We start from the raw sequence: 26187 nt of genomic DNA on the forward strand, positions 1-26187 counted from the left end.
CGGATGTAAAAACGGGGAGGGATGAAAACCTTCTTTCTTCCCTGAGGTAAAAGGGGCTCTGGATCCCGGAGTCCTGGTTTCTCCAGGTGCTAGAAACCCATTGCCTCTGAAATGGGTGTGAATTTTGAGATAAAGACAGGATTCTATTCATTAATGTTCAATCTGTGTCCATCCCCACCCCCCTCCAATGCCTAGAAGAGTCTGGCACACAGTGGGCACACTCCACGTGTCTTAGAACGCCCGCCCGCAAGGTTGCGACTGGGTTGCAACGGGCCAAGTCCTGCGCTAGTGCGCCCCCATTCTGGCCTGCTGGAGAAAGGCATAAACTGGACTACATTTCCCGGCGCGCTTTGAGAGCGAGACTTCCCGGCTATCCCGGAAGGAAATTGACACGTGAGGCCTTCAGTTAAGAGGCGCTGCAGACTGAGAAGCCCACGCTTCTGTGTGGTCATGTTTCTCCAGTATTACCTCAACGAGCAAGGAGACCGGGTCTACACGCTGAAGGTGAGAGGAGGAAACAGGTTGTATATGGACATGGCGAGAAATGTCGTTGGGAGGAACGGTCGAGACGAGCCCGTCAGTTGCCGAGGTGGGTGGGGGGACCGGAAAGCCCAGAAGCCTGGCGTGGTAGAGGCAGGAGTGTGTGGCTTCTTGATCTGAGCAGTCGCGGCTCCTGTCTTCATGTTTACCCTTTTCGCGCGGCCTCCTCCCCATCCCAGCCTCCATTTCCCTCACGACGCCAGTGATTGGGTTTTCCCACGACTCCAGTACTGAGATTATGTTCTGTCTTTCCTCCTCGAGCAGAAGCTTGACCCCATGGGACAGCAGACCTGCTCGGCCCACCCTGCTCGGTTCTCCCCAGACGACAAATACTCTCGACACCGAGTCACCATCAAGAAACGGTTCAAGGTGCTCATGACCCAGCAACCGCGCCCCGTCCTCTGAGGATCTCTTGAAATTTCACGTCTCTTCTGCCGCCTGCTAGCTCTCAGGAGACTTTCTGAAACCAAGCTCTTCCATCTGTGAGCCTTGAAGTCTTGCTACGACCCTTGCTCCTTGCATCCGGTCTCATCCTTGCCTTTGATCATGCTTGTGGTGAGGCCATCATGGTAGCATCACCTTTAAAGGGAAGATATTTGAATCTTCTTTGCATACTTTGAATCACTGCCAGGTTATTAAAATGATTTGAAAGAGCTCTTATTTTGTATGTTGTGGGAAGAAAGGAGTGGTTTAAAAACGAAAACGAGGGAGATGAGAGGGAAGAGTGCCCCAGGGGTACAAAAGACCACTTGGAAGAGAAACTTTGGTAGCTTCTGTAGCAGGAGCAGTGCTGTGCTTTGAGTCTTAGAAGCGTGCTGGGGATGGGGAAGAGACCTTGAGAAAGACTCCTGTGCAGCTGTCAGCATCCACTGAAAAATACCCGTGTGCTCACTTAAGTAATTTTTTTGTCCGTTGAAATGACATCTGACTGAAAATGGAAGAGTTGCTTGAAAAATAACAGCAGCTATATTGTAGAGAAAAGGCATTGAATTGGAAGCCAGGAGACCAGGATTCTCCCCTCTCTGTATACCTTTGAGAAAGTCAACCTGTTTAGTTCCATTTTTCTCATCATTTCTAATTGCTCTTCTAACTCTAATATTGATAGGGTTCAGTGGTGGAGCTTAATGTACCTACAGTGTTTGTCCAACCGTTGTGAATAGGAATGCCTTTATTTACCGCCCCTCTGGAAATATTCCCAGGCTTTTAGTTCTCTCTTCTTACATACACCTAACTTTATATTCTTTCTGGTAGCTAGCTGGTATGTGGAACTCTACATGGATTTTAATTTAGAAGATGAGGTATGAGAGATTCGAGCAGGGATTTTTGTTGTTTTTCAAGCTACTCTTGGGGGTTAATTTTTTTTTTTTTTTTTAAATCCTGGAAGATTTCTTAGGACTTGAGCTTCTATTATGGGGCAACCATAAATTTTTAATCCAATTACTTCATATTAGAGGGATGATGAGGCAAAATATCGTATATAGGCATTCAAGAAATGCTAGCTTCTTCCTTTCCTTATCAAGTTAATCAAGTCAGTATTTCCCAATCTTCTCATTCATGGCCTTTGACATTGAATTTGAATGTTTGCTTAGTGCCACTGATTTTAAAATTGCTTTGTGAAGTTTGCATTCCAGTGATACAATCTTCTTTTTCTACAATATCAAAGATTCTAGACTCCAGAAGCAGATGTAACTTAAATCAGCACAAATTTGATTTATCAAGACTGGCCCTGGAAAGGAGTAAATATGTTTCTCATGGACTCTGATGTCTGACTGTCCCGGCAGAAAAGTTCAGGATAGTTGTTGACTGCTGAGAAAAAAACATCTCTAGACTTGGGTCATAGTTAATAGAAGACATGATTTTCAATCAGTTACTTAAATTTATGAGAATGGTGAAATGAGATAATTATTTCCTGTCAAGCAATTTTTTATTTCTTAGCCTGTTCACTGAACAAGGTTCTTAGCATAGAATCTGAGGGATTTTAAAGAGTCGTCCTATCCTATTAGGGGTTAATGATCGAAGAAATGTTAGAAATTCTGCAGATGACTAGGAAAAGTATCTGCTATGGAAGTTTTTTTAAGAACTAAAGTCAGGGGAGTTCCCTGGCAGTCCAGTGGTTAGGACTCTGAGCTTCCACTGTTGGGGGGTTCAGGTTCGATCCCTGGTCGGGGAGCTAAGATCTGGCATGGCCAAAATAAAAAAGAAAAGAACCAAAGTCAGTAAACGAATGCTATCATTTTTTTAAAATGTTGACTGTGATTCTGTCTTTATAAGTTACCCCCCCCCCACCAAAAAAAGGATTAGCATTTTCCATGCTACTTACTGTGTAGACTGTAATGGAAAGGCAAATTGGTGTGAATATACTGAAAATTTTTTTCCTTAAGAGATCTCCTAGGTCTGAGCACATTGTGTGATGTGCTCAGAAATGGGAGAAGAGTCTTAAGAAGTATAGTATAAAGTGAATGAAAATACACTGTGGTATGAAACAAAATTCGATGTTGTAGAAATCCAGGATTTTTTTTTTAAATGAAGGGAAAGTCTGTAAGATTTGAATGAACAGCAGGCATGCCTGAGGAGAAAACTGATCCCTCAGTAAATTTCTTCCTTGCTCAAGTAAGAAAGCTGTAAGCCTGAATGAATAATCACAGGCTTTATAAAGAATCAAGCTTTGAGGAGATTTACATTTTAAATAGGAATTTAGTTTCCATTCTGTTACCTGGATCTTTTAAACCGGACATTGGACTTTGTGTGTCATTTGATAAAAGGGAATTTACTGGCTCACATCTTAAATACAGTTGTGATCTATTACTAGGGATGATCTTAAACATTTCCACTTGTGCTGAGCAAGGACCCAGACAAAGCCAGGGCCCAGACTGTTGAATTTAAATGTCTGGGTAAATAACAAGGTCCTGTGGTATAGCACAGGGAACTATATTCAACATCCTGTGATAAACTATAATGGAAAAGAATATTAAAAAAAAGGATGTCTCTATGTGTATAACTGAGTCACTTTGCTGTACCGCAGAGATTGGCACAGCCTTGTAAATCAACTGTACTTCAATGAAAAAATAAAATTAATGTCTTGATCAAAGCTCTAGGAAATAATTTTCAGACAAAACATTGATGAGTCAAATTTATTGAACACCTATTCATGCATTAAATAAACATTCTAAGAAAAATATTCTGGTGGCAGTAGTAGGGAAAACACTGAATGGAGTCAAGAGAAAGTATCTCAATGGCTTCTCCAGGTCTAAAATTAAAGATGCTTTCTTTAATGAAGCTTTCAGTCTGACTAGAAAATGAATACAGCATTTTTTTTCCAGTTTTACTGAGGTAAAATTGACAAAACTGTATATATTTAAGGTGTACAACTGTGATGATTTGATAGATGTATACATTGTAAAAAAAAACAGCACTTTTTTAAAGGACAAGAAAAAAAAAGGTAGCCCAAACTATGTATAAATTTGAGCATACAATGCTTTATAATAGACCACTACGTAAAAACTCCAATGAGGGTCATACCCAATATATACCATATATTGGAGATATATGGTATTGAGAGGTTTGTAATTTTTAAAGAAATTATGAGTGGTATTTTCAGGGACACTCTTAGTAAAGAGAGATGGTTTCTGAGGGTCTGAGGGGCATCGCCTACCTCCAGAATGAGTTTGTGCAACACAGCAGGACCACAACTCAGCAGGACCAAGAGCGAAAAGCGTTTGTTTTCTCAGATGCAGGCAGCTCAGGACCCCACACCCAACTACAATTCCCGTCATGCTCCGGGCCTCCCACGCTCGGCCCCGCCCCTTGTCCTCCAGTCCCGCTGCGACCCGGGCGAGCGCATGCGCGGAGCCCTCTCCGCCACTTCGCGGGCTGCAGAGACTGGGCGGGGCTTTCGGGTGCTCGTGGGACTGTGACGCCCTCCGGCCGCTCCCCCAGGTTTCTCTTCGGACCGTTAACCTCGAATGAGGAACGAGCGGGGAGGAAAGGGAGGGGCTGCGGCGCCGCCGGCACAGCCCGCCGGGCCCGGGGCCGGGGGCGGCGAGGTCACGTAACTGCTGCTCTGGCATCTGACCGGGGAGGAGGCTCCCTCCCCGGCAGCCCAAGCCCCCCGGCGCCCGCCGCGGCTCGGAAACAGTTACCCGCTGGTAAACAACAGCTGCGCGCGCATCCGAATCAGCTGGCGCCGGGATCCCGCACCTGCGACCTCCTCCTACCCTCATCCTCGCCGCTCCCTCCTGCTCAGCCAGGGCCAGCCTGCGAGGCCGTCTCCTCTTCTGTTAGGGCCCGAAGGAAGAACAGCGAAGGGGCTGACCTTGCGCCGGGGCCCTGGTAGGGGAGGAAAGCGTCTCCGGCAAAGGGGTGGCTCGTCCTGTCACACGCAGGAGAAACCCAGCAAACCGATCGGGGGCTCGATGGACTAGCAGCTACCTGCCACGACCCTGAACTGCAGTCCGCGGAGTCTCGATCCGCTAGCCGCCTCCTCCCAGATCCCAGGGACCTTTCTGCCAGAAGAGCGGGAGGGCCACCCCCGCAGACCTCTCGGAGGCAGAAATCCGCTTTGCCCCTGCAACCTCCTCTCCTCACCCTTGTCTCATTCTCCTCCAACCATAGTGTGCGATATTTTTCCCGTTATGCATGCTCACCTCTCCCACCAGACCCAAGTGGATTATCGGCCTCAAAAACATCGGGTGGCTCTACACACATCTCCTCCCAGCCAGACCTGTGGGGTATTCACCTGATACACAACAGGTGGTCGGGTGTACACCGTTTCGCAATCTGATCTCTACTGTCTATATTCGCTTGATAAGGGTGGGCCTCTGCGCACTTTGCTCATCTAGCCGTGGGACATTTACAATTAAGGGACTAACTACCTCGGCAGAAACCTTAAGGTCGAGGAGAGAAAGGCTTCGTCACCTGCTTCTCTGAGACCATGGCTGTCTGCCCGCATCCCTGGACCAGGGGAGATGACTAAGATAGCTCTTCATTCTGAAGGAACGAAGTTACACGAGATTGTCATCGTTTGTCTTTTTTTTTTTTTTTTCCTTAAATATTTTTCAGCTGCTGGTAGTGCACTTTTTAGGACAGGCGGCTTGAATTCTGAGTAGAAGGATTCTTATATATAGTGGCTTTTTGTGTGGTGTAAATCAAGGTAATTGAGAGGTTTTTTTTTTTTTAAGTTATCTTTTCTATTTTTGCAACCAAAATTGCTAGCGTAGGAGGAAGGGTTTTGCAGGGTTTTTTCTTTGTCCTTATAAAGGAAAAGAAAGAAAAATGCATCCTTCAGAAAACACCACCAAGATGGCTTCAGTTCGGTTCATGGTGACACCAACAAAGATCGATGACATTCCAGGTTTGTCAGACACCAGCCCGGACCTCAGTTCTCGATCCAGTTCCCGGGTAAGATTTAGCTCCCGGGAAAGTGTACCTGAAACAAGCCGTAGTGAGCCTATAAGTGATATGTCTGGAGCTACCAGTTCACTGGCGACTGTTGCACTGGATCCAGCTAGTGACCGGACTTCTAACCCCCAGGATGTTTCTGAGGGTAAGTAGAAACACAGACAACAAAATATTTCCGTTACTGGCTTATTTGTCCAGGATGACAATATACTGGGAAATCATTTTTCCATTATAGAATAATCATCAGGAACCAAGGTACCTCTTTTTGAGATGCTTAGGAACCCTTTGGAATAATGGTTAGCATAGTGGATCTCTGCAATAGTAATTTGGCGTGTGCGAAGGTATATGACAAGAAGGAAAGTAGATGTATGTTTTGACTTCCTCATTCTTGTATTCTTAGAATTGAAATGGGTATTTTGGTTAAGGATGAATATCAAAGAATTTAACAATTTTCCAGCATGGAGAATCCTAAATTGTAAAATTTAGTGGAGAGTTGTCTTTGGGGCTCCAACTGTTACAGTTTGCTTTTAAGGCCAGTTATGAGGAGTAGTTATTGATCATATCTTAGTTACTGGCTTTCCTGTAAAGACTTCAGATACTGTATCACAAAATTCTTTTTAAGAAATTATATTTTACAGAGACAGTGGTTCGAGTAACACAGCTCACTCAGGGTGAGGCTGGGTAGATCTGAGGGGGCTATCCTGTCAAATGGAGATTTCTGATTCCCACATAATTTCTTCACTTTGAAGTTTAGATGGAATGTACTGAGTGCTGAGACTTTGTAGTCAGGAAGTAGCACACAAGCTACTTCTGACTTATATTGACCACTGCAGACGTTCAGCTTCCTAAACCAATTTGTGTCTGCGGGCTTGGAGGTTTTCATTGGGTTTAGTGAGAAAGAGGTGATGAGATAAAACAGAGAGGTCATAACATTTTTCGGACTCTGAAGTAGAAAAGTTTGAGAAGTGCCGTACTGCTTTATATATTTAGTTTTATGCTATGTTCTAACTAACGTAGATCTGTCAGGTAATGAAAACTTCTCTTAAGAATCTTCAAGATTCTTACAATGATATTCTACCCACATTTGAAAACCGTAGCTTCAGCCACTGAATTGCCATTTTCCGGTGTCAGGAAATATTGTTCCTCCTAACCTAAAGCGTGCAGGAAACCAGAATGATTTTAGTTCCTTATTTCTGTTTTTTAATGTCTGGAGACAAGGTAGATTTGGTAAAGTTTATAGTCCTGGAATTCACTTATCCTTGACTAATCTTTTTTTTTATGAAGACATTACAGGTCGATTCTTGGACTTTTAACAATTTTCAACTTCTTGACAGACTTTACACTATGTACCATGGTGTTAAAATTACATTATGGAATAAAAAATAATTCATCATTTTCTCTTCTTACAAATTAATTCTAAATTGTAGTTTTAGTTTTTACACATCATACTCTATTTAGGTTGTAAAAATACCAGATAAGACTGTAAGTGTTAATTTTTTTAATGCTGTAATTGTCATTAGGTAATTTATAGTTAAATGTTGTTGGGTTTGTGACTTATATATTATGGAATTGTATTTTTATTCTGTTTTTAAAAGTGGACTTATTTCAGTAATGTGTTAGTTAGCCTTGCAGAAACGGGATCCTTGTCCAGGCTTCTGTCCTTATCTATAAGCATTCTTTAAGGTCTAGAGTGGTATTGCTTTACACCATAAGGTAAAACTGGGGACGTGTGTAGGTAAAATCTATCTCGTTTAGCTGGGTACAGAAGTTAAAGCTTGGTTCTCTACCTAACATCTTCCTTAATGTTTAAATAGTCTCTGGTACTAGAGAAAGGGAAATTAACAATCCAGCCATTAGATCGCACTTTTCCCTAGAGTATTCTTGGGAATTGAGTTTCCTACTTTCCCAATGACCTATTTTTCTCTTATTGTCTTTTAAAAAATTTCTTATGATGATCATCCTGTGATATATTTTCCACACCATCAGAGGGAACTGGTTAGAAATGTAATTATTTCACCTTTGGCCTTGTAATATGCAGATACCCTTACTGGACTTAGATGTTGATCTTCAAAGGATGCTGTTGTCAAGAAAATCAAGGACGTGCTAATCTACATTTGTCTCTGGGTTGGATTTAGTATAGGAAAACAACTACTTCCTCTTCTACAGTGGACTCTATCCTTAAGTTCATAATGTATTTCAGAATTGTGTTTGCTATTTTACCATTTAGAATTTTGTGATTTTTTTTTTTTTTGGTGGGGGGACCCTTTTTACATCCTTCAGTGATTGTGACATTGGTATCATTCTCTCTCCTTTCCCCACAATTCCCATGCCTCCCACATTTCTTCCCACCTTAAGTTTCTTATCGTGTCATATACCTTTTATTCACATTACATTGCACAACCAAGGTGGGGTGACACACCAAATTTTAAATATTTATTTCTATCTGTGTTTTAATTTTTTTCTACTGTTGGCCTTTTGAGTAGTAATTATCTTTCTGCTATCAAAGTGTTTATAGTTCTTTTTCATTTTGTCAAGGTTCCATTAGAACTTATGGGACTGTCAAGTTGGTAAATAAAATCAGCGATCTTAGCACTGTACTTACTTATGCGTGAAGAATGCCTTAAAGGTACAGAAGGAACTGCTGAGAGTGGATACTTCTGGACAGTTATGAAAATAGGGTGGAGACTGGGAATTTTCCTTTATCTAAACAATTCAGTAGGGCATGTACAATCTTTTATATTGAGAGTGTATCACTTTTGTAATTAAAAAAATTTTATGAGCCATAGCATGTTAGTTAGGGAACCTCAGATGATCAAGAATCAAATTCTGGTCAAAGCCCATTTTAATAAGTGAGGAAACTAAGGCTTACAGAGATAGTTATTTGTAGATCATGAGTGGCAGAGCCAAGACTGAAATGCAGGCCTCCTGACTTCTGTCCAGGGCTTTCCATTACATCATTTTGCCTCTGCCATGATGAACATTGTTTACATTTGCCTCATCACCATTTGGTTAACTTAAATGATTGTTAAAATAATAATACCAAAATAGAGAAGAGGACATATTTTTATATGTCTTATACATTTTCTAATAACATTTCAACCTTTTACAATTCAACAAATGCTCCCTGAGGCTCTGATGTGTGTGAGGCACTCCAGTAGGAACTATAGGAAATGCTCAGGTAAAATATAGGCTCTGCCTTTGGAGCGCTCATGGCAATAGTGGTGAAAATGACAAGAACACTTGCACCAACATTTACTGATCAATTATTATGGGCCAGGCTCTGTTCTGGGTGCTAAGGATGCAGGACTGAGAAAAAGAATCCAATTACTGTTCTAAGGAAAGTTATGATCTAATAGAGAAAGCAAACAAATTTTCATATAAATTATAATGCTGTATGATAAATGTAGGAATAGAAGTATACATCAAAATACAAAAAAAAATACAGCAAATTTTAGAATAATACAGTAGAAAAATATAGTTAAGGAAAATGATGAACTGAGGTAAAATGGAGACACCGAGAGACTGGAGGACTTGAAGAGGTAAAAGTGATAGTGAATGATGTAGAGGGATTGAAGACTGTGATCAGATAGATGAATGTTAGGGTTAATGGATTCAGAGGTGGGGCAGTTCCAGTGTTAACATGATCGAGTGTGCAGCCTTGGGAATGGGTTTCTGAAGTGGAGTAAAAATAAAAGCCAGTTGAGTCAGGACCTCTAAGTTTACCAACTTGGAGGCTGGCTGTCACCAAGTTTTACTGAGGGATGTTAGCTGGTAGAGATGCAAAAATTATTTAGATAAGCCCCTCCTTCATGGAGCCACCTCTGAAACCTTTTCTCATTCAACCCGACACCCAGATAGATCAGATCAGTTCTTTAAGTCCCTGTATCTCTTATACAGACTACTACTAGAGCACCTATTTCACTGAATTTTGTTTTTTTATTTGTTTGTTTACATATTATCTTCCTCGGTTAGGCTGTAGGTTCTTGAGGACAGGGACCTGAAGAGCATAATGCTGTCGACTGAAAAAAATGCACAACCTCAAAGTTGAGAATTACATTTTACTTGACAGACTTACTGAGGACTTAAACCCTCAGTAAGACAACCTCTCATACAGCTCTGAGGGACTGTTGTGAAGTTGTAAGGGAGGAGCCAGGATATACAGGAGTTTTTGCAAAAAAAACCAAGTCGTGGAAACATAAAAAGATTACTGCTAATTAAAGAAAACCAGACATCTCGAGTTATTGAATTTAGTGCTGTTCTGTGTATGAGAAGATTCAGGACTCTGGGCTTATTGAAATTATTCCTTTGAGATGAGCCTTAGCTATCTAGGGCCACTATCCTGTTTTTCTCCATCTTGAATCCCCTCAGGGTGCACCATTGGGGGTGGCTGCAGTGACTGATGGCTCGATGGCCTCAACATCCTTTGTTCACTGATATGGCAGGCAACATTCTTTGTCCACAGTATTTAAAAGCTCTTCAGCCAGAGTTGGAGACCATAGCTCAGAAGGGAAGAGGGATTAATCTTATATGCATGGGAAGAACTTTCCTACCTGAGGTGGGCTGCGAAGGGTAAGCAGAAGTTCACCAAGTGGACAAGGCCCAGCAGGCTTTTCCTTAAATGCCAGTAGGTCTTACAGAGTATTTATCTGCACTTGGTGCCATTATATTACACATGGACGTTTAGCCCACTCTGCTGGTCTACCAATTCTGTGTGTTATTCGTAGGTCACATCAATCTCTCATGCTAAGGTTAAATAACGTTTGACTAAGAATCAGAATAATGTTGCAAAGCTATCTTTTTATTTTTCATAAGAGCATGTTTCAAAGTACCAAGCAATCTTTTTATACTTTTGGAAAAAAATTCTAGTTTTTTGCCCCAAGCAAAAATAAGTGAATTACATTGTATTGCCAATTGCAGGTGACTATTACCTTTCTTTTAAATATACCTTTCATATTATATGGTTATTGAATACTACCATTTCACTTTGACACACTAACAGAGAGCTGTAACTAACATTGTGTAACATAGTAAAATGGATAGTTTTGTAAAAACACTTCTTAGCTTTCCTGATAGCATCCTCTGATAGATTTTTTTTTTCCAAGCTCGATTCCTCCCCCCACTTTTTTTTGAAGACAAGTAGCACTTGTGTGACACGTTTTGGTTACAGACCACATCTGTTTTTTCCCCCTCTCCTCCATACTGCAAAGCCAATGATTAAACTTTATAATATACTACTTTACACCACAAGTAGCAATGAGCTAAATCCAGAATGTGGGAAATTTTATTGAATAACTAGACTTTTCAACAAATAAATGGCATGGAGTGGAGGAGGAGAGAACAAAGGGGTTGCGGGGGGAGCTGTTACAGATAAAAAGCTGTCAACCAAATGCAAAGTGTGGACTTTCTTTGGATTCAGATGTGAACAAAACAACTGTAAAAAGCCACTTTTGAGAAAATCAGGGAAATTTGACCACGTACTTGGTGTTAAAAAATACTAAGGAATTATTGTGAATTTTCTTAGGTATATTTATGACATTGTGGTAATATAAAGCCCTTATCTGTAGAGATACATATTGACATATTTACAGGTGAAACGAAGTGTACTCCACCCTCCCTCCCCCCACGCCACAAAACAGTTGAGGAGAGATAGATACGATTGGCAAACATTTATAATTGGTTGAATTGGATTAATGAGGATTCATTTTACTGTTTTCTCTGACTTTGTGTATATTTGAAAATATCTGTAATACAAGCTTTTGAAAGGTTGGACTGCAATCCAGAAAGTTACGCTATTTATTTATTTAAATAAATTTTATTTATTTATTAATTTTTGGCTGCATTGGGTCTTTGTTGCTGCACGCCGGCTTTCGCTGATTGCAGCGAGCAGGGGCTACTCTTCGTTGCGGTGCGCGGGCTTCTCATTGAGGTGGCTTCTGTTGTTGCAGAGCATGGGCTCTAGGCGCGTGGGCTTCAGTAGTTGTGGCATGTGGGCTCAGTAGTTGTGGCTCGTGGGCTCTAGAGCGCAGGCTCAGTAGTTGTGGCGCACGGACTTAGTTGCTCCGCGGCATGTGGGATCTTCCCGGACCGGGGCTCAAACCCGTGTTCCCTGCATTGGCAGGTGGATTCTTAACCACTGCGCCACCAGGGAAGCCCCAGAAAGCTACTTTAATAGAAAGGACTTTCTTTTATAGATTCTGTCCTAGAATACTCTAGATATTTGATTAAATATTAATGATTGGAAGAGTGATTGCTTCAACTTATTGTCTTTTACCTTGGGTGGTCTCTTCTGTATCCTCACTAATTCTTTCCGTGTGGGGCCTCATTCTTTTCCTGTCAGAGGCATGTTTCTTGATTCCAGATTCTCATAAACTTTGCTTTGATATTACCTGTACTGGAATGGAAAAGAAGGAAGAGGACACTCCTGGGTACCTAAGAATCTTATAAAAGTCATGCTTTTCTAATGTTAAGGCTCTTAGAATAAGGGGAATGTTTCTAATGCTGACGTTTAAGGCAATTTGTACTGACCTAGAAGGACGATATTTGCTGTAAACTTTTGAATCGTGGTGCTCTTTTTGCCTCCTCTGCGTAATAAATACTTCTGGACTAGCCAGACCCCTTGCAAGCTTCACTGGAGACGGGCAAACTGGATTTCAGTCCCCCCAACGCCCTTGCCCTTTTGGCCTGATGTAATCTGCACAGCTGCACTTGGTGGGCTTATTGACTCAGAATAGTGCAGATTTTATGTGTTTAAGTTCTTGGTGATGTGTTTCTTAGCAGTAGGTATGAAAATTTGGAGAGCTGTATTGTAGGAATTATGAAAGCATTTTATTTTGTGATTGTGTAAAACAATGTATTATTTTAATGAAATTTTATAAGTAAATGGAAAACCAAGAAGATATTCCCCATTAAAACCCTGTTATTAATGCTTTGGTGTACTTTGTAGAATCCCTGCAATTATGTATAAAGATATGAGCACAAGACTGCAGAACATACAATACCACACACACACACACACACACACACACACACACAGCACCTTGCTTTAACTGCAGAAGTTTAATAGTTGATTAATAGGAAATATTATTACCATATTTGCTCAGTTCTAAGGTGTACATTTGTCATATTTTAAACATTTCTGATATTCAAGTGCATTTTACTTTTGAAGAATTTTAAGCTACTGTTAAATCATGGGTGGAATTCACAGTTAACAAGATTTCAGAATCAAACCAATATTGTACAATTAATAAGTCAATCTGAGAGGCTGTGCAAAACTTGAAAATTTGAAATTACCACTGGATGTTTTAACTGAAAAAATGTAAGGTCTAAAACTTTTTTTTGTTTTTCCTTAAAATTTAAGTTTTTGTACTTGGAAAGGACAGAAATAGAAAACAAAAGCTGTATTAAGTTGTTAGGAAATGGCAGGTATACTTAGGTCTTAATCCTAACTTTAGTTTTTTGTTTTTTTCTTTTTAAAATTTCGTATTATTTTAACTGAGAGCTGGGTTTCAGTCTTCTGCTTTGTATTTTTGTTACTGCATTGCTAAGCCTTATTACATTTCATATGGCCTTGAGAAATCCGTGCAAGATATTCAGTTGATAGCATTCATCTGTTTACAGTTGGAACCATTTGGTAGATAGCTTTAATTTTTGGCAAAGTGGCGCCTAAATTTCTTCCATTCTACCAGACAAGGCTGTTTTTCCTTTTGGGGTAAAGGTATTCATTTTTCATATTGCTAATTTTACAAAAAGAAAACACTAAGAAGTTTAAAACTCTTGTATACACATGAACATTTTCACTTCGAGAAGCTATGATAATTGAATCCAATTGAAATTTATCTTTATTTTGAGAGCATTTGATTTTAATATTTAAGCTCGTTTTTTAATATCCAGAAGTAATACTTATTTTCACAACAGTTAATTTACATCCCAAGGTGCATGTAAAAAATTCTGCTTTTGATTTTTTAAAATAAATTTATTTATCTATTTGTTTTTATTTTTGGCTGTGTTGGGTCTTTGTTCTGTGCGCCGGCTTTCTCTAGTTGCAGCGAGTGGTGTGCGGGCTTCTCATTGTCGTGGCTTCACTTGTTGCAGAGCACCGGCTCTAGGCGCGCGGGCTCAGTAGTTATGGCACACGGGCTTAGTTGCTCCGCGGCATGTGGGAATCTTCCCAGGTCAGGGATCGAACCCGTGTCCCCTGCATTGGCAGGCAGATTCCCACCCACTGCGCCAGCAGGGAAGCCCCCTGATTTATTTTTTTTCTAATTTAGCAGTGTTCTAATTTCCAAATAAAATTTTAGGAATTAATAGGAAATAGAGAACAGGCTTTCCTATTAGATGAGGTTAATTCTTTCCTTTGCTGAAAATTCATCAGTTCTGATACTTTTTCATTTAAAAAAAAAAGTCATTTTCTTCTGAGCTAAGGTGGATTTCTTCTCCAGGAAAAAGCTGAAGTTGATAAGGTTAAGTAACCTGCCCAGGGTCATACAAGTAATAAATTGAAGAATAGTGATTTGAACCCAGTGTCTGTGATTCTAACACCAGTATTATTGTCATTACACTTCCTCTGCTAATGGTGGCTGGCTCTGTTGAAACATTTATTCAGCTTCAAATGTATAATAGAGCAAGCATAAGGAAATGCAGTCTTTATCTTCTGGGTACATTTTTGCAATTATTTTGCCTGGGATTGGGGGCATGAAAGGAAATGTTGTTTTTTTTTTTTTTTTTTAACATCTTTATTGGGGCACAATTACTTTACAATGGTGTGCTAGTTTCTGCTCTACAACAAAGTGAATCAGCTATACATATACATATGTTCCCATATCTCTTCCCTCTTGCGTCTCCCTCCCTCCCACCCTCCCTATCCCACCCCTCCAGGCTGTCACAAAGCACCGAGCCAATATCCCTGTGCCATGCGGCTGCTTCCCACTAGCTATCTACCTTACTACGTTTGTTAGTGTGTATATGTCCATGACTCTCTCTCGCTCCGTCACAGCTCACCCTTCCCCCTCCCCATAACCTCAAGTCCGTTCTCTAGGAGGTCTGCGTCTTTATTCCTGCCTTACCCCTAGGTTCTTCATGACATTTTTTTTTCTTAAATTCCATATATATGTGTTAGCATACTGTATTTGTCTTTTTCTTTCTGACTTACTTCACTGTGTATGACAGACTCTAGGTCTATCCACCTCATTACAAATAGCTCAATTTCGTTTCTTTTTATGGCTGAGTAATATTCCATTGTATATATGTGCCACATCTTCTTTATCCATTCATCCGATGATGGGCACTTAGGTTGTTTCCATCTCCGGGCTATTGTAAATAGAGCTGCGATGAACATTTTGGTACATGACTCTTTTTGAATTTCGGTTTTCTCAGGGTATATGCCCAGTAGTGGGATTGCTGGGTCATATGGTAGTTCTATTTGTAGTTTTTTAAGGAACCTCCATACTGTTCTCCATAGTGGCTGAACCAATTCACATTCCCACCAGCAGTGCAAGAGGGTTCCCTTTTCTCCACACCCTCTCCAGCATTTATTGTTTCTAGATTTTTTGATGATGGCCATTCTGACTGGTGTGAGATGATATCTCATTGTACTTTTGATTTGCATTTCTCTAATGATTAACGATGTTGAGCATTCTTTCATGTGTTTGTTGGCAGTCTGTATATCTTCTTTGGAGAAATGTCTATTTAGGTCTTCTGCCCATTTTTGGATTGGGTTGTTTGTTTTTTTGTTGTTGAGCTGCATGAGCTGCTTGTAAATTTTGGAGATTAATCCTTTGTCGGTTGCTTCATTTGCAAATATTTTCTCCCATTCTGAGGGTTGTCTTTTGGTCTTGTTTGTGGTTTCCTTTGCTGTGCAAAAGCTTTGAAGTTTCATTAGGTCCCATTTGTTTATTTTTGTTTTTATTTCCATTACTCTAGGAGGTGGGTCAGAAAGAATCTTGCTGTGATTTATGTCATAGAGTGTTCTGCCTATGTTTTCCTCTAAGAGTTTGATAGTTTCTGGCCTTATATTTAGGTCTTTAATCCATTTTGAGCTTATTTTTGTGTATGGTGTTAGGGAGTGATCTAATCTCATACTTTTACATGTACCTGTCCAGTTTTCCCAGCACCACTTATTGAAGAGGCTGTCCTTTCTCCACTGTACATTCCTGCCACCTTTATCAAAGATAAGGTGTCCATATGTGCATGGGTTTATCTCTGGGCTTTCTATCCTGTTCCATTGATCTATCTTTCTGTTTTTGTGCCAGTACCATACCGTCTTGATAACTGTAGCTTTGTAGTATAGTCTGAAGTCAGGGAGCCTGATTCCTCCAGTTCCTTTTTTTGTTCTCAAGATTGCTTTGGCTATTCGGGGTCTTTTGTGTTTCCATACAAATTGCGAAATTTTTTGTTCTAGTTCTGTGAAAAATGCCAGTGGTAGTTTGATAGGGATTGCATTGAATCTATAGATTGCTTTGGGTAGTAGAGTCATTTTCACAATGTTGATTCTTCCAATCCAAGAACATGGTATATGTCTCCATCTATTTGTATCATCTTTAATTTCTTTCATCAGTGTCTTATAATTTTCTGCATACAGGTCTTTTGTCTCCTTAGGTAGGTTTATTCCTAGATATTTTATTCTTTTTGTTGCAATGGTAAATGGGAGTGTTTTCTTGATTTCACTTTCAGATTTTTCATCATTAGTATATAGGAATGCCAGAGATTTCCGTGCATTAATTTTGTATCCTGCCACTTTACCAAATTCATTGATTAGCTCTAGTAGTTTTCTGGTAGCATCTTTAGGATTCTCTATGTATAGTATCATGTCATCTGCAAACAGTGACAGCTTTACTTCTTCTTTTCCGATTTGGATTCCTTTTATTTCCTTCTCTTCTCTGATTGCTGTGGCTAAAACTTCCAAAACTATGTTGAATAAGAGTGGTGAGAGTGGGCACCCTTGTCTTGTTCCTGGTCTTAGTGGGAATGCTTTCAGTTTTTCACCATTGAGGATGATGTTTGCTGTGGGCTTGTCATATATGGCCTTTATTATGTTGAGGAAAGTTCCCTCTATGCCTACTTTCTGCAGGGTTTTTATCATAAATGGGTGTTGAATTTTGTCGAAAGCTTTCTCTGCATCTATTGAGATGATCATATAGTTTTTCTCCTTCAATTTGTTAATATGGTTTATCACATTGATAGATTTGCGTATATTGAAGAATCCTTGCATTCCTGGAATAAACCCCACTTGATCATGGTGTATGATCCTTTTAATGTGCAGTTGGATTCTGTTTTCTAGTATTTTGTTGAGTATTTTTGCATCTATGTTCATCAGTGATATTGGTCTGTAGTTTTCTTTCTTTGTGACATCCTTGCCTGGTTTTGGTATCAAGGTGATGGTGGCCTCGTAGAAGGAGTTTGGGAGTGTTCCTCCCTCTGCTATATTTTGGAAGAGTTTGAGAAGGATAGGTGTTAGCTCTTCTCTAAATGTTTGATAGAATTCGCCTGTGAAGCCATCTGGTCCTGGGCTTTTGTTTGTTGGAAGATTTTTAATCACAGTTTCAATTTCAGTGCTTGTGATTGGTCTGTTTATATTTTCTATTTCTTCCTGGTTCAGTCTCCAAAGGTTGTGCATTTCTAAGAATTTGTCCATTTCTTCCAGATTGTCCATTTTATTGGCACATGCTATATTTGTTTTATCACATATTCATCCCTTCCATTGATCCATCCATTTTTGAAGCATTTCAAAATGAGTTGCAGACATCAATGTGCTTCACACCTAAACACTAAAGTGTGCGTATAATTAATGTGTGATGTATAATTTCTAATGTTTTTGAGATTCAGCTATGTTGTTGAATGTATCAGTAGTTCATTCCTGGTTATTGTTGGGTAATATAGTCTATTGTATGAATATACTATAGGTTGTTTATCTTGTGATGGATACCTAGGCTCTTTCCTGTTTGGGCTGTTATGAATAAAGCTGCTAAAAACATACATGTTCAAAAGTTTTTTTTGTGGATTTAGCTTTTATTTCTCTTGGGTAGATACCTAGAAAAGGAATTGCTGGGGCTTCCCTGGTGGCGCAGTGGTTGAGAGTCCGCCTGCCGTTGCAGGGGACGCGGGTTCGTGCTCCGGCCCGGGAAGATCCCACATGCTGCGGAGCGGCTGGGCCCGTGAGCCATGGCCGCTGAGTTCCGCAACGGGAGAGGCCACAACAGTGAGAGGCCCACGTACCGCAAAAAACAAAAAACAAACAAAAAAAAAGGAATTGCTGGGTCATAGGGTAAGTGTATGTTTAAACTTACTAAAAAACTGCCAGGGCTTCCCTGGTGGCGCAGTGGTTGAGAGTCCGCTTGCCGATGCAGGGGACATGGGTTCGTGCCCCGGTCTGGGAAGATCCCACATGCCGCGGAGCCGCTGGGCCCGTGAGCCATGGCCGCTGAGCCTGTGCATCCGGAGCCTGTGCTCCGCAATGGGAGAGGCCACAACAGTGAGAGGCCTGCGTACTGCAAAAAAACCCCACAAAACTGCCAGACATTCTTCCAAAGTCATCACACCAACATTCACGTCAACATTTGCTCTACATCCTTGCCAACAGTTTTTTTTTTATAGATTTATTTATTTTATTTATTTATTTTTGGCTGTGTTGGGTCTTTGTTGCTGTGCGCAGGCTTTCTCTAGTGGTGGCAAGTGGGGGCCGCACTTCTTTGTGTTGCGTGGGCTTCTCATTGCAGTGGCTTCTCTTGTTGCGGAGCACGGGCTCTAGGCACGCGGGCTTCAGTAGTTGTAGCACGTGGGGTCAGTAGCTGTGGCTTGCCAACTCTAGAGCGCAGGCTCAGTAGTTATGGTGTATGGACTTATTTTCTTCACTGCATGTGGGATCTTCCTGGACCAGAGCTCGAACCCATGTCCCCTGCATTGGCAGGCGGATTCTTAACCACTGCACCACCAGGGAAGCCCCTTGCCAACAGTTTTAATTGTGATTTTAATTTGCATTTCCTTGATGGCCACTGAGCAGTTTTTCAAGTGCTATTAGCCATGTGTATAGCTTCCTTTGTGAATTGTCTGTTTGAATCTTTTGTTCATTTTCTTTTTTAAAAATTAATTTTATTTATTTATTTTTGGCTGCATTGGGTCTTCGTTGCTGCGCACAGGCTTTCTGTAGTTGTGGCGAGCAGGGGCTACTCTTTGTTGCGGTGTGCAGGCTTCTCATTGTGGTGGCTTCTGGTTGTGGAGCATGGGCTCTAGGTGCACGGGCTTCAGTAGTTGTGGCATGCGAGCTCAGTAGTTGTGGCCCCCAGGCTCAGTAGTTGTGGCCCATGGGCTCTAGATCTCAGGCTCAGTAGTTGTGGTGCACGGGCTTAGTTGCTCCGCGGCATGTGGGATCTTCCCGGACCAGGGCTCGAACCTGTGTCCCCTACATTGGCAGGCAGATTCTTAACCTCTGTTCCACCAAGGAAGCCCTTGCTCATTTTCTGTTGAGTTGTCTTTTTATTATTAAGTTGTAGGGGATTTTTGTATACTCAAAATACAAGTCCTTTGTCAAGCATATGTTTTTTTGTTTTTTGTTTTGTTTTGCGGTACGCGGGCCTCTCACTGTTGTGGCCTTTCCCGTTGTGGAGCACAGGCTCTGGACGCACAGGCTCAGCGGACATGGCTCACAGGCCCAGCCGCTTCGCGGCATGTGGGATCTTCCTGGACCAGGGCACGAACCCATGTCCCCTGCATCGGCAGGCGGACTCTCAACCACTGCGCCACCAGGGAAGCCCAAGCATATGTTTTATGAATATTTTCTCCCAGTCTTTGACTTGCCTATTCATTTTCATGTGTCAGTTTATTGTATTTTTTCAACATTTTATTATGAAAAATTTCAAAAATACAGAAAATTGCAAGACTTAGAGTGAACACTTGTATACTCACCACCCAGAATCTATCATTAGTATTTTATAATACTTTTCCTGTCATATGTCTATCCATTTATCTTAGTATATGCATTTCAAGGTTTCAGGGTTCAAATTGCAGATATCAGTTCATTTTTCCCAAATACTTCAAAATCAGATTGTTAGTTAGAATTCAGTATCTGTTTGCAGCTTTTTTTCTTTTGAGTTAAACTTTTCATACCATGAAATACACAATTTTTTTTTTTTTTTTTGCGGTATGCGGGGCTCTCACTGTTGCAGCCTCTCCCGTTGCGGAGCACAGGCTCCGGACGCGCAGGCCCAGCGGCCATGGCTCACGGGCCCAGCCGCTCTGCAGCATGTGGGATCTTCCCGGGCCAGGGCATGAACCCGTGTCCCCTGCATCGGCAGGCGGACTCTCAACCACTGCGCCACCAGGGAAGCCCAAATACACAAATTTTAAGTGAAGATTGACTGAATTTTGACAAATGCATATGCCTGTGGAACTTTAAACTCTATCAAGATGTGGAATATTACCATCACTCTGCGAAGTTCTCTCATGCCCCGTCTCCACTTCCATTCCCCCAAAGGCAACCATTGTCCTGTTGGTTTTGCACCACATTACTTTTGCCAGCTCTAAAACTTCCTATTAGTGGCTCCATATATTATGTACTCTTTTGTTTAAGTACTCTTAACAAAAAAACATAAACAAAAACTTTTGTTTATGTACTCTTCTTTCACCTAGCATAATGTTTCTGAGATTCACCTATATTGTTGTAGGTATCACAGTGGTTCATTCCTTTTTATAGCTGAATAGTAATCCTTTGTATGAATATATCAGAGTTTATCCATTCTCCTGTGGATATACACTTGGGTTTCCAGTTTTGGCCTATTGTTAATAAACTGCTGTGAACATTCTTATACTATTTTCATTCAGGGGGGTAAATACCGAGGAGTGCAATTCTTGGATTATAGGGGAAAGTACCAGACCCCTTTCCAAAGTGGGTGAACCAATTTACACTCCAGTAACAATGTATGAAAGTTCCTTTCATTCCACATTCTCACCAAAATTGTCAGTCTTACCAGTTTTAGCCATCATGGTGGCTGTGGAATGGTATACTCTTTGTTGTAGTTTGTTGTACTTTAAATAGCTGTTTCTTACATCCCACCTTCTCTGTCTAACCACTGTTCCTATATAGCACTTACACGTCTCTTCTTTGCCACTTTCCCCGCCCGCAACGTTTTCTATATTACTTTAACCTTGCCTTGAATATTTTATGCCCCTGCACTGTTATCTACAGTCCAGTCTAGGAGAGAACTATTGGTAAGTTAGCTCTCTCTCAAGTTGGTAAATAAATTACTCATCGTTTTAACAGGAATTTGTTACGTTCCTACTTGTTTAGTTTGGGGTTTTTTTTTAGAGGGGAGAGGTGACAGGATAACATTTGTACATAGGCTTATGTGTACAAGCTGTACATAGATTTATAAACATGAGTCATTGTTTCTGTCCACTGACTATAAAAGATTAGCCACAGTTCAACTCTCTTAATAAATTAAATATGAAAAGTAAGATCCCATTGGAAATATCCAATGGCACTAAGGTATTAATAAATTTGGAACCTAGAATATAATGTTGAACTCTGACAATTTGGTAGTTCCTTTGAGTAAATCAGCAGAGTAGCTACCTGAGTTGTAAATATGGAAAAATCACCAAGGGCACTACCACACCTGATTTAGTTTCTATCAGAGATAAAAAGCAGTTTCAAAGGCTTCTCAAGTGACAAACGTTTCTCTTGTAGTATTGATAGTTCTCAACCTTGGCTGCCTGTTAGAACCACCTGAGGGAACTTTTACAGGTCCTTTTGCCCAGGTTCTACTCCAGAGGAATTATATCAGAATAGCTGGGATGGGACCAGGCATTAGTTGTTCTAAAATCTCCCCAGGTGATACCAATGGTGCTGCCAAGATTACAAACCAGTGTTAAACAGGAGCCCATGAAATAAAATGAGGTAAGTGTATATGAGTTTTCTTTCTATGAAACTTCTATGCTGCCTACCAACAAGAGTATTAGAGGTTTTTAAGTGGGGCTTCACCATTTACAAACTCTGTGACTTTGGGCAAGTTCCTAGCCTAATGTTTCTGTTGCTGTGATGATTAAATGAGATCATAATAGAAAGTTTCTAGTGCAGTGCAGAGCACAGAGTAGGTCTTTAACAACTACTGGCTTCATTCTCTTTTAGAAGTGGTATATACTGGAATAAATGGGGATTATAAACCATCATTCTTCTTTAAATTTAGTGCAGTCTTGTTTGTCAGGTGTTACTAACAACAAAGCCCTCATATTACATCATTAATGGAAAATAGCACAGAGCTCAAGTTACTGAACTCCCTTGTCTAGGTGCAGAGATAGGGCCTTATACTCTGTAGTTAAAGTCATCAACTGAGAACACAGTTATCTGATAAAGTCAAGTATGTTATTTTAAGTGTGTGCTGAAGGAACTGTACACCTCTTAATCAGGGATTTTCTTGTTTTTTTTTCTTTAAAACACAATGTTTAAACTCTGTACAGTACAAAAAATTCTGAACTCTTCCCTTTAAAAATATTTTGCTCTTTTAAACAACTTGGACTTTCGGGAAAGTTAATGTCTCTTCTTGGATGTCCTTGTATACACTATAGCATCTAGAACTATATCTTGTATAAAATATATAGATATTCATTAAATACTTGCCAAGTGAATGTTCTTATCTGAAAGATAAGAAAAAACTTTTATTGATTTGTATGAGTAGTTTCAGTATGCTTTGAAATAAAGCAACAACAGAAGCTTACAAATAGTTTAATTTTCTAAATTAATGTAAGTGTAAGTCTTTCTTTAAAACGAAAAGTTTACAAAATGAACTGTTCCCTAATCTTTCTCCTGTGAGATATGAGAGCAGAGGTTGAGATCCCGACGTGCAAATAACTTAAGGAAACAGGAGGGTGAGCACACAGTGGGCGGAGTTCCATGCATTCTGCCCACTCTCCAGCCATTGGCAGCTCTGGGAAAGCAGCCTAAACAGTTCTTGGGATTCTTAGAGTTTAATAACAATAAGCAAGAGGTGGAGTGCTTAATCCTTTTAAGTGAATGGTAAACACTGTGGAAGGCGTGTCTTCTAGGTTCCACTCCCTTGGGGCTGTAGGTCACGTGAGCTGAAAGTACTTCCCGATTCCCAGGCTAGGTCTCCTGTGGGCAGTGATCAGAGTCGGAAAGGGCACAGCAAGGAAGAGGTAGGCAGGGAAGGTAGACTGGAAGAAAGCTTAAATATAGGGAGAGCACGGGTTCCTAACTACAGCAATGCCGCACTTCACCGTGACTAAGGTAGAGGATACAGAGGAGGGGGCAGCAGCATCGGTCTCCCAAGAGGGGGAGCCCAGCTTAGCAGAAATAAAAGCCCGGATTCAGCCTTCAGATGAATCAGGTGAGTACTCAATGTGGGAGCATTGGGAAACTGGGGGTTTTCGTGAAAGAAATAGTAACTAAAATATTCAAAATGACTCTTTTAAGAATGGAGAAAAGGTATTGTGGTTAAAGTACTTTTCAATCAACTGTTTCACTCCCTTGTATATCTGATAACTTATCTTACTTTTTTCACATTCTGGTTTGTTTTCCCCCACAATGAGTTCTGTGTTCATTACCTACAGGTGAAACTGAATCGGTGGCAATGTATGAAAAGCGTTTTCAAGCAAAAAGAAAGGCACAGTTAGAGGCAATTTATGCGGAATTTAGAATTCATCTTTTGCTCAGTTTAAATTATATCTGGAAGAGTACATAAACAGGGAGCCTGGTTCAGTAGTTTTGTACAGTGGACTTTGCACTTGTGACTTTGCAAGTTATTCAGTATTTTGCCTCAGTTTACCAGTTAAACAGTAACTCAATAGTGAATGGTCTGAGAATTCTTTAATGAAAGAACAAAAGTACAGTAGGTCATTATGGTGACTAACATAGCTTCAGGTTAAATAAATTTGACAAATGTGATTATCCCTATTATTTTCTCTAAATGGTAATGGTTACATTTACTGGGGGGAATTGTGGTTTTGAATTTTTAACATGCCATTAAAATCTGAGTTAACATTATGGTATTAAATACAGCCATAGTTTGAAGCCCTTTATATTTTAAGTCTGTAAGTTTCATAAATTGTCGAAAACTCTTCTAGTGCGTGAATAAAGGTTAAGGGAATAAAAATCTCTTACAATTCCTTTGGATTTCATGATTGTAACTGTCCCCTGTAGCAAGTAACATCACAGTTCTTTGCTGTAAACTGCTGTTGACCCTCTCTTGTCCTAGCAAGCATTCATGAATTTTTAAAAATCTCTAACTTAAAGATAAGGCTTATCAAGAAAAGTTCCGTTTGTTTATCTTTTCCTTTTAGTGAGAGAATTTACTAGGGGAAGATAAGAAAGGTTTTGTGGAAACTCTTTGCCCACCAGGTTATTTTTTTTTCCCACCAGGTTATTTTTCATTTTGCTAAATAAATAGGGTGATAAGTTGAAAGTAAGGTTAACCTCAACAAGGACCTAAGGTGTAGCACAGAGAATTATACTCAATATTTTGTAATAACCTATAAGGGAAAAGAATCTGAAAAAGAATACATATAAAAGTGTGTGTATATATATATATATATATATAAACTGAATCGTGCTGTACAGATGAAAATAACACATTGTAAATCAACTATACTTCAATTAAAAAAAAGACAAGAAGGTTAACCTACTTTGTACTTGAACCCGATTCTCTGCAAACTCTAGGTTAAAGAAGTTAGGTTCTCTTTTGTGATTGTGTGTTCGAAGCTGCACTTTCTTGATTGTGTTTGCTGTCCTTAGATTTTAATCCCATTAAGCTTTTGTTTTTGCTGTTGTCTCACTAATCCCACAAAACGCAAACAAGTGCATTCCTTATCACCTCTACTTTATTTTATTATTTCATCCTTACTGGTCCCATAATGTTTGGGGAAATCTGCTTTCTTCAGATTAGAACAGTGTTGAAATCATTTAATCTATTAGTAACCACCAAGAAAACTGGTAAAAAAATTTTTATAGCAACCAACATTGTAATAAGTGACAGTGCTAGGCTTAATTTATTTTCTTTCATAGTAATTGTTTTGGACAAGGAAGAAGTGACAGATATAATCTAACTCGAATTTAATAAGGCATTTTATTTTGGCGTTTTCCATGACAGCCCAGAAAGTATCCACTTGAATGAACTATTGTTTGGTTAAGTGAACAACTGATGGAAATCCATTATCTAAATTGTATACCATTATTGTAGGGTTAAATTAGACAGGGGGGGGCGGGGGTGCGGAAGGAAGGAAACGTATATGGGGAAAACCTCAGTTTTTTTTGTTTGTGTTTTTTTGTTTTTGTTTTGTTTTGGTTTGGTTTTTGCTTAGTAAAATGTTCTTGAGGATAGATAGTGGTTTCGGAGCAGTTACTTGAGATGTGATAAGTTGTAGCCACTTGTTCTTCTGAGTTAAAATCCTAAATGGATTGTGGTTTTGTTGCAAGCACTTCTCATACTAGCCAGTTATGGAACCAGTCCCTTTTTTTTATTGTTTCTCCTTTGTGAGGAGAGAAAAATATGATGTACTGTCATATAAATTGAACATATTTAGAAAGCAGATCATCCTTTAAAATGTGTTTTTTTAGAAGATGATATTTATTTGAACTAGACAGGTAATTTGAGATAAAATAGAAATATAAATGTAGACATAATCTAAACTAATTTTAAAAAGATGTACGTTGTGGTGATCCTTTTGTAATGTATAAAAATATCAAATCACTATGTTGTACACCTGAAACTAATATAATATTGTAAGTCAACTATACTTCAGTTTTAACAAAAAGTACATTCATCCCTGCCATGCCAGCTACTAGAATGCCAGTCTAGTAAAATCCTACTTAATTTTGGTTTTGAAGGGAAAAGCAGAAACTCAGACTTAACCTAACATCTTTCTTGACTATATTCCTCCTCCCATCCAGTTTAGGTGCCCTCTCCTATGTTTTCTCTGAAGCCTGTCCATAGAAATAGCATGTACCACACTGTATTGCAATCACCTGTTCACTAGTCTCTCTCCCAGATAGACTGACTGTAGGCTGCTTGAGGGTAGAGATTTTGTTGGATAATTTTGTACCTCCACGTCCAGGTGAATTACACACAATAGGCAATTCAGTGTACAGACTTGTTCTTTTCCTTTTTTTATTCACTAAACACATGTTCATGCCAGGTGTACTTTTTTCCTAAGGCTACAAAGGCAAAGGAAGTATAAGTTCCCCACCAAAGGCAGCAGAATGGCTACCTAATTAGGAGCAGTGCTAATATGTATTAATTATTACTTGAGTGA

General features: G+C 40.0%; 2 protein-coding genes across 5 annotated transcripts in view; both read left to right on the top strand.

Annotated features, from left to right (window-relative positions):
- The first annotated feature begins 375 nt into the window (after positions 1 to 375).
- NOP10 (NOP10 ribonucleoprotein) lies at positions 376 to 1195 on the top strand. Its single transcript, XM_027083773.1, has 2 exons — positions 376 to 504; positions 805 to 1195. Exons 1-2 carry the CDS (start codon positions 451 to 453, stop codon positions 943 to 945), a joined length of 195 nt encoding a protein of 64 aa, XP_026939574.1. The 5' UTR covers positions 376 to 450; the 3' UTR covers positions 946 to 1195.
- Positions 1196 to 5643: 4448 nt separating this feature from the next.
- The window catches only part of SLC12A6 (solute carrier family 12 member 6), an 87137-nt gene continuing 66593 nt past the window's right edge, over positions 5644 to 26187 (top strand). Inside the window, exon 1 of one of the 4 annotated variants that reach the window (XM_027083775.1) lies at positions 5644 to 6082. In XM_027083775.1, the coding sequence (XP_026939576.1) occupies positions 5812 to 6082 (271 nt within the window). In that variant the 5' untranslated portion in view covers positions 5644 to 5811. Of the gene's footprint in view, positions 6083 to 23030; positions 23268 to 26187 lie in introns of those variants that run through there. The other 3 variants (XM_027083774.1, XM_027083776.1, XM_027083777.1) reach the window with 3 other exon arrangements.

This window comes from Aethalodelphis obliquidens, unplaced genomic scaffold (genome assembly GCF_003676395.1).
Source record: "Aethalodelphis obliquidens isolate GAN/ISIS:26980383/991018 unplaced genomic scaffold, ASM367639v1 scaffold51, whole genome shotgun sequence".
Classification (NCBI taxonomy): domain Eukaryota; kingdom Metazoa; phylum Chordata; class Mammalia; order Artiodactyla; family Delphinidae; genus Aethalodelphis; species Aethalodelphis obliquidens.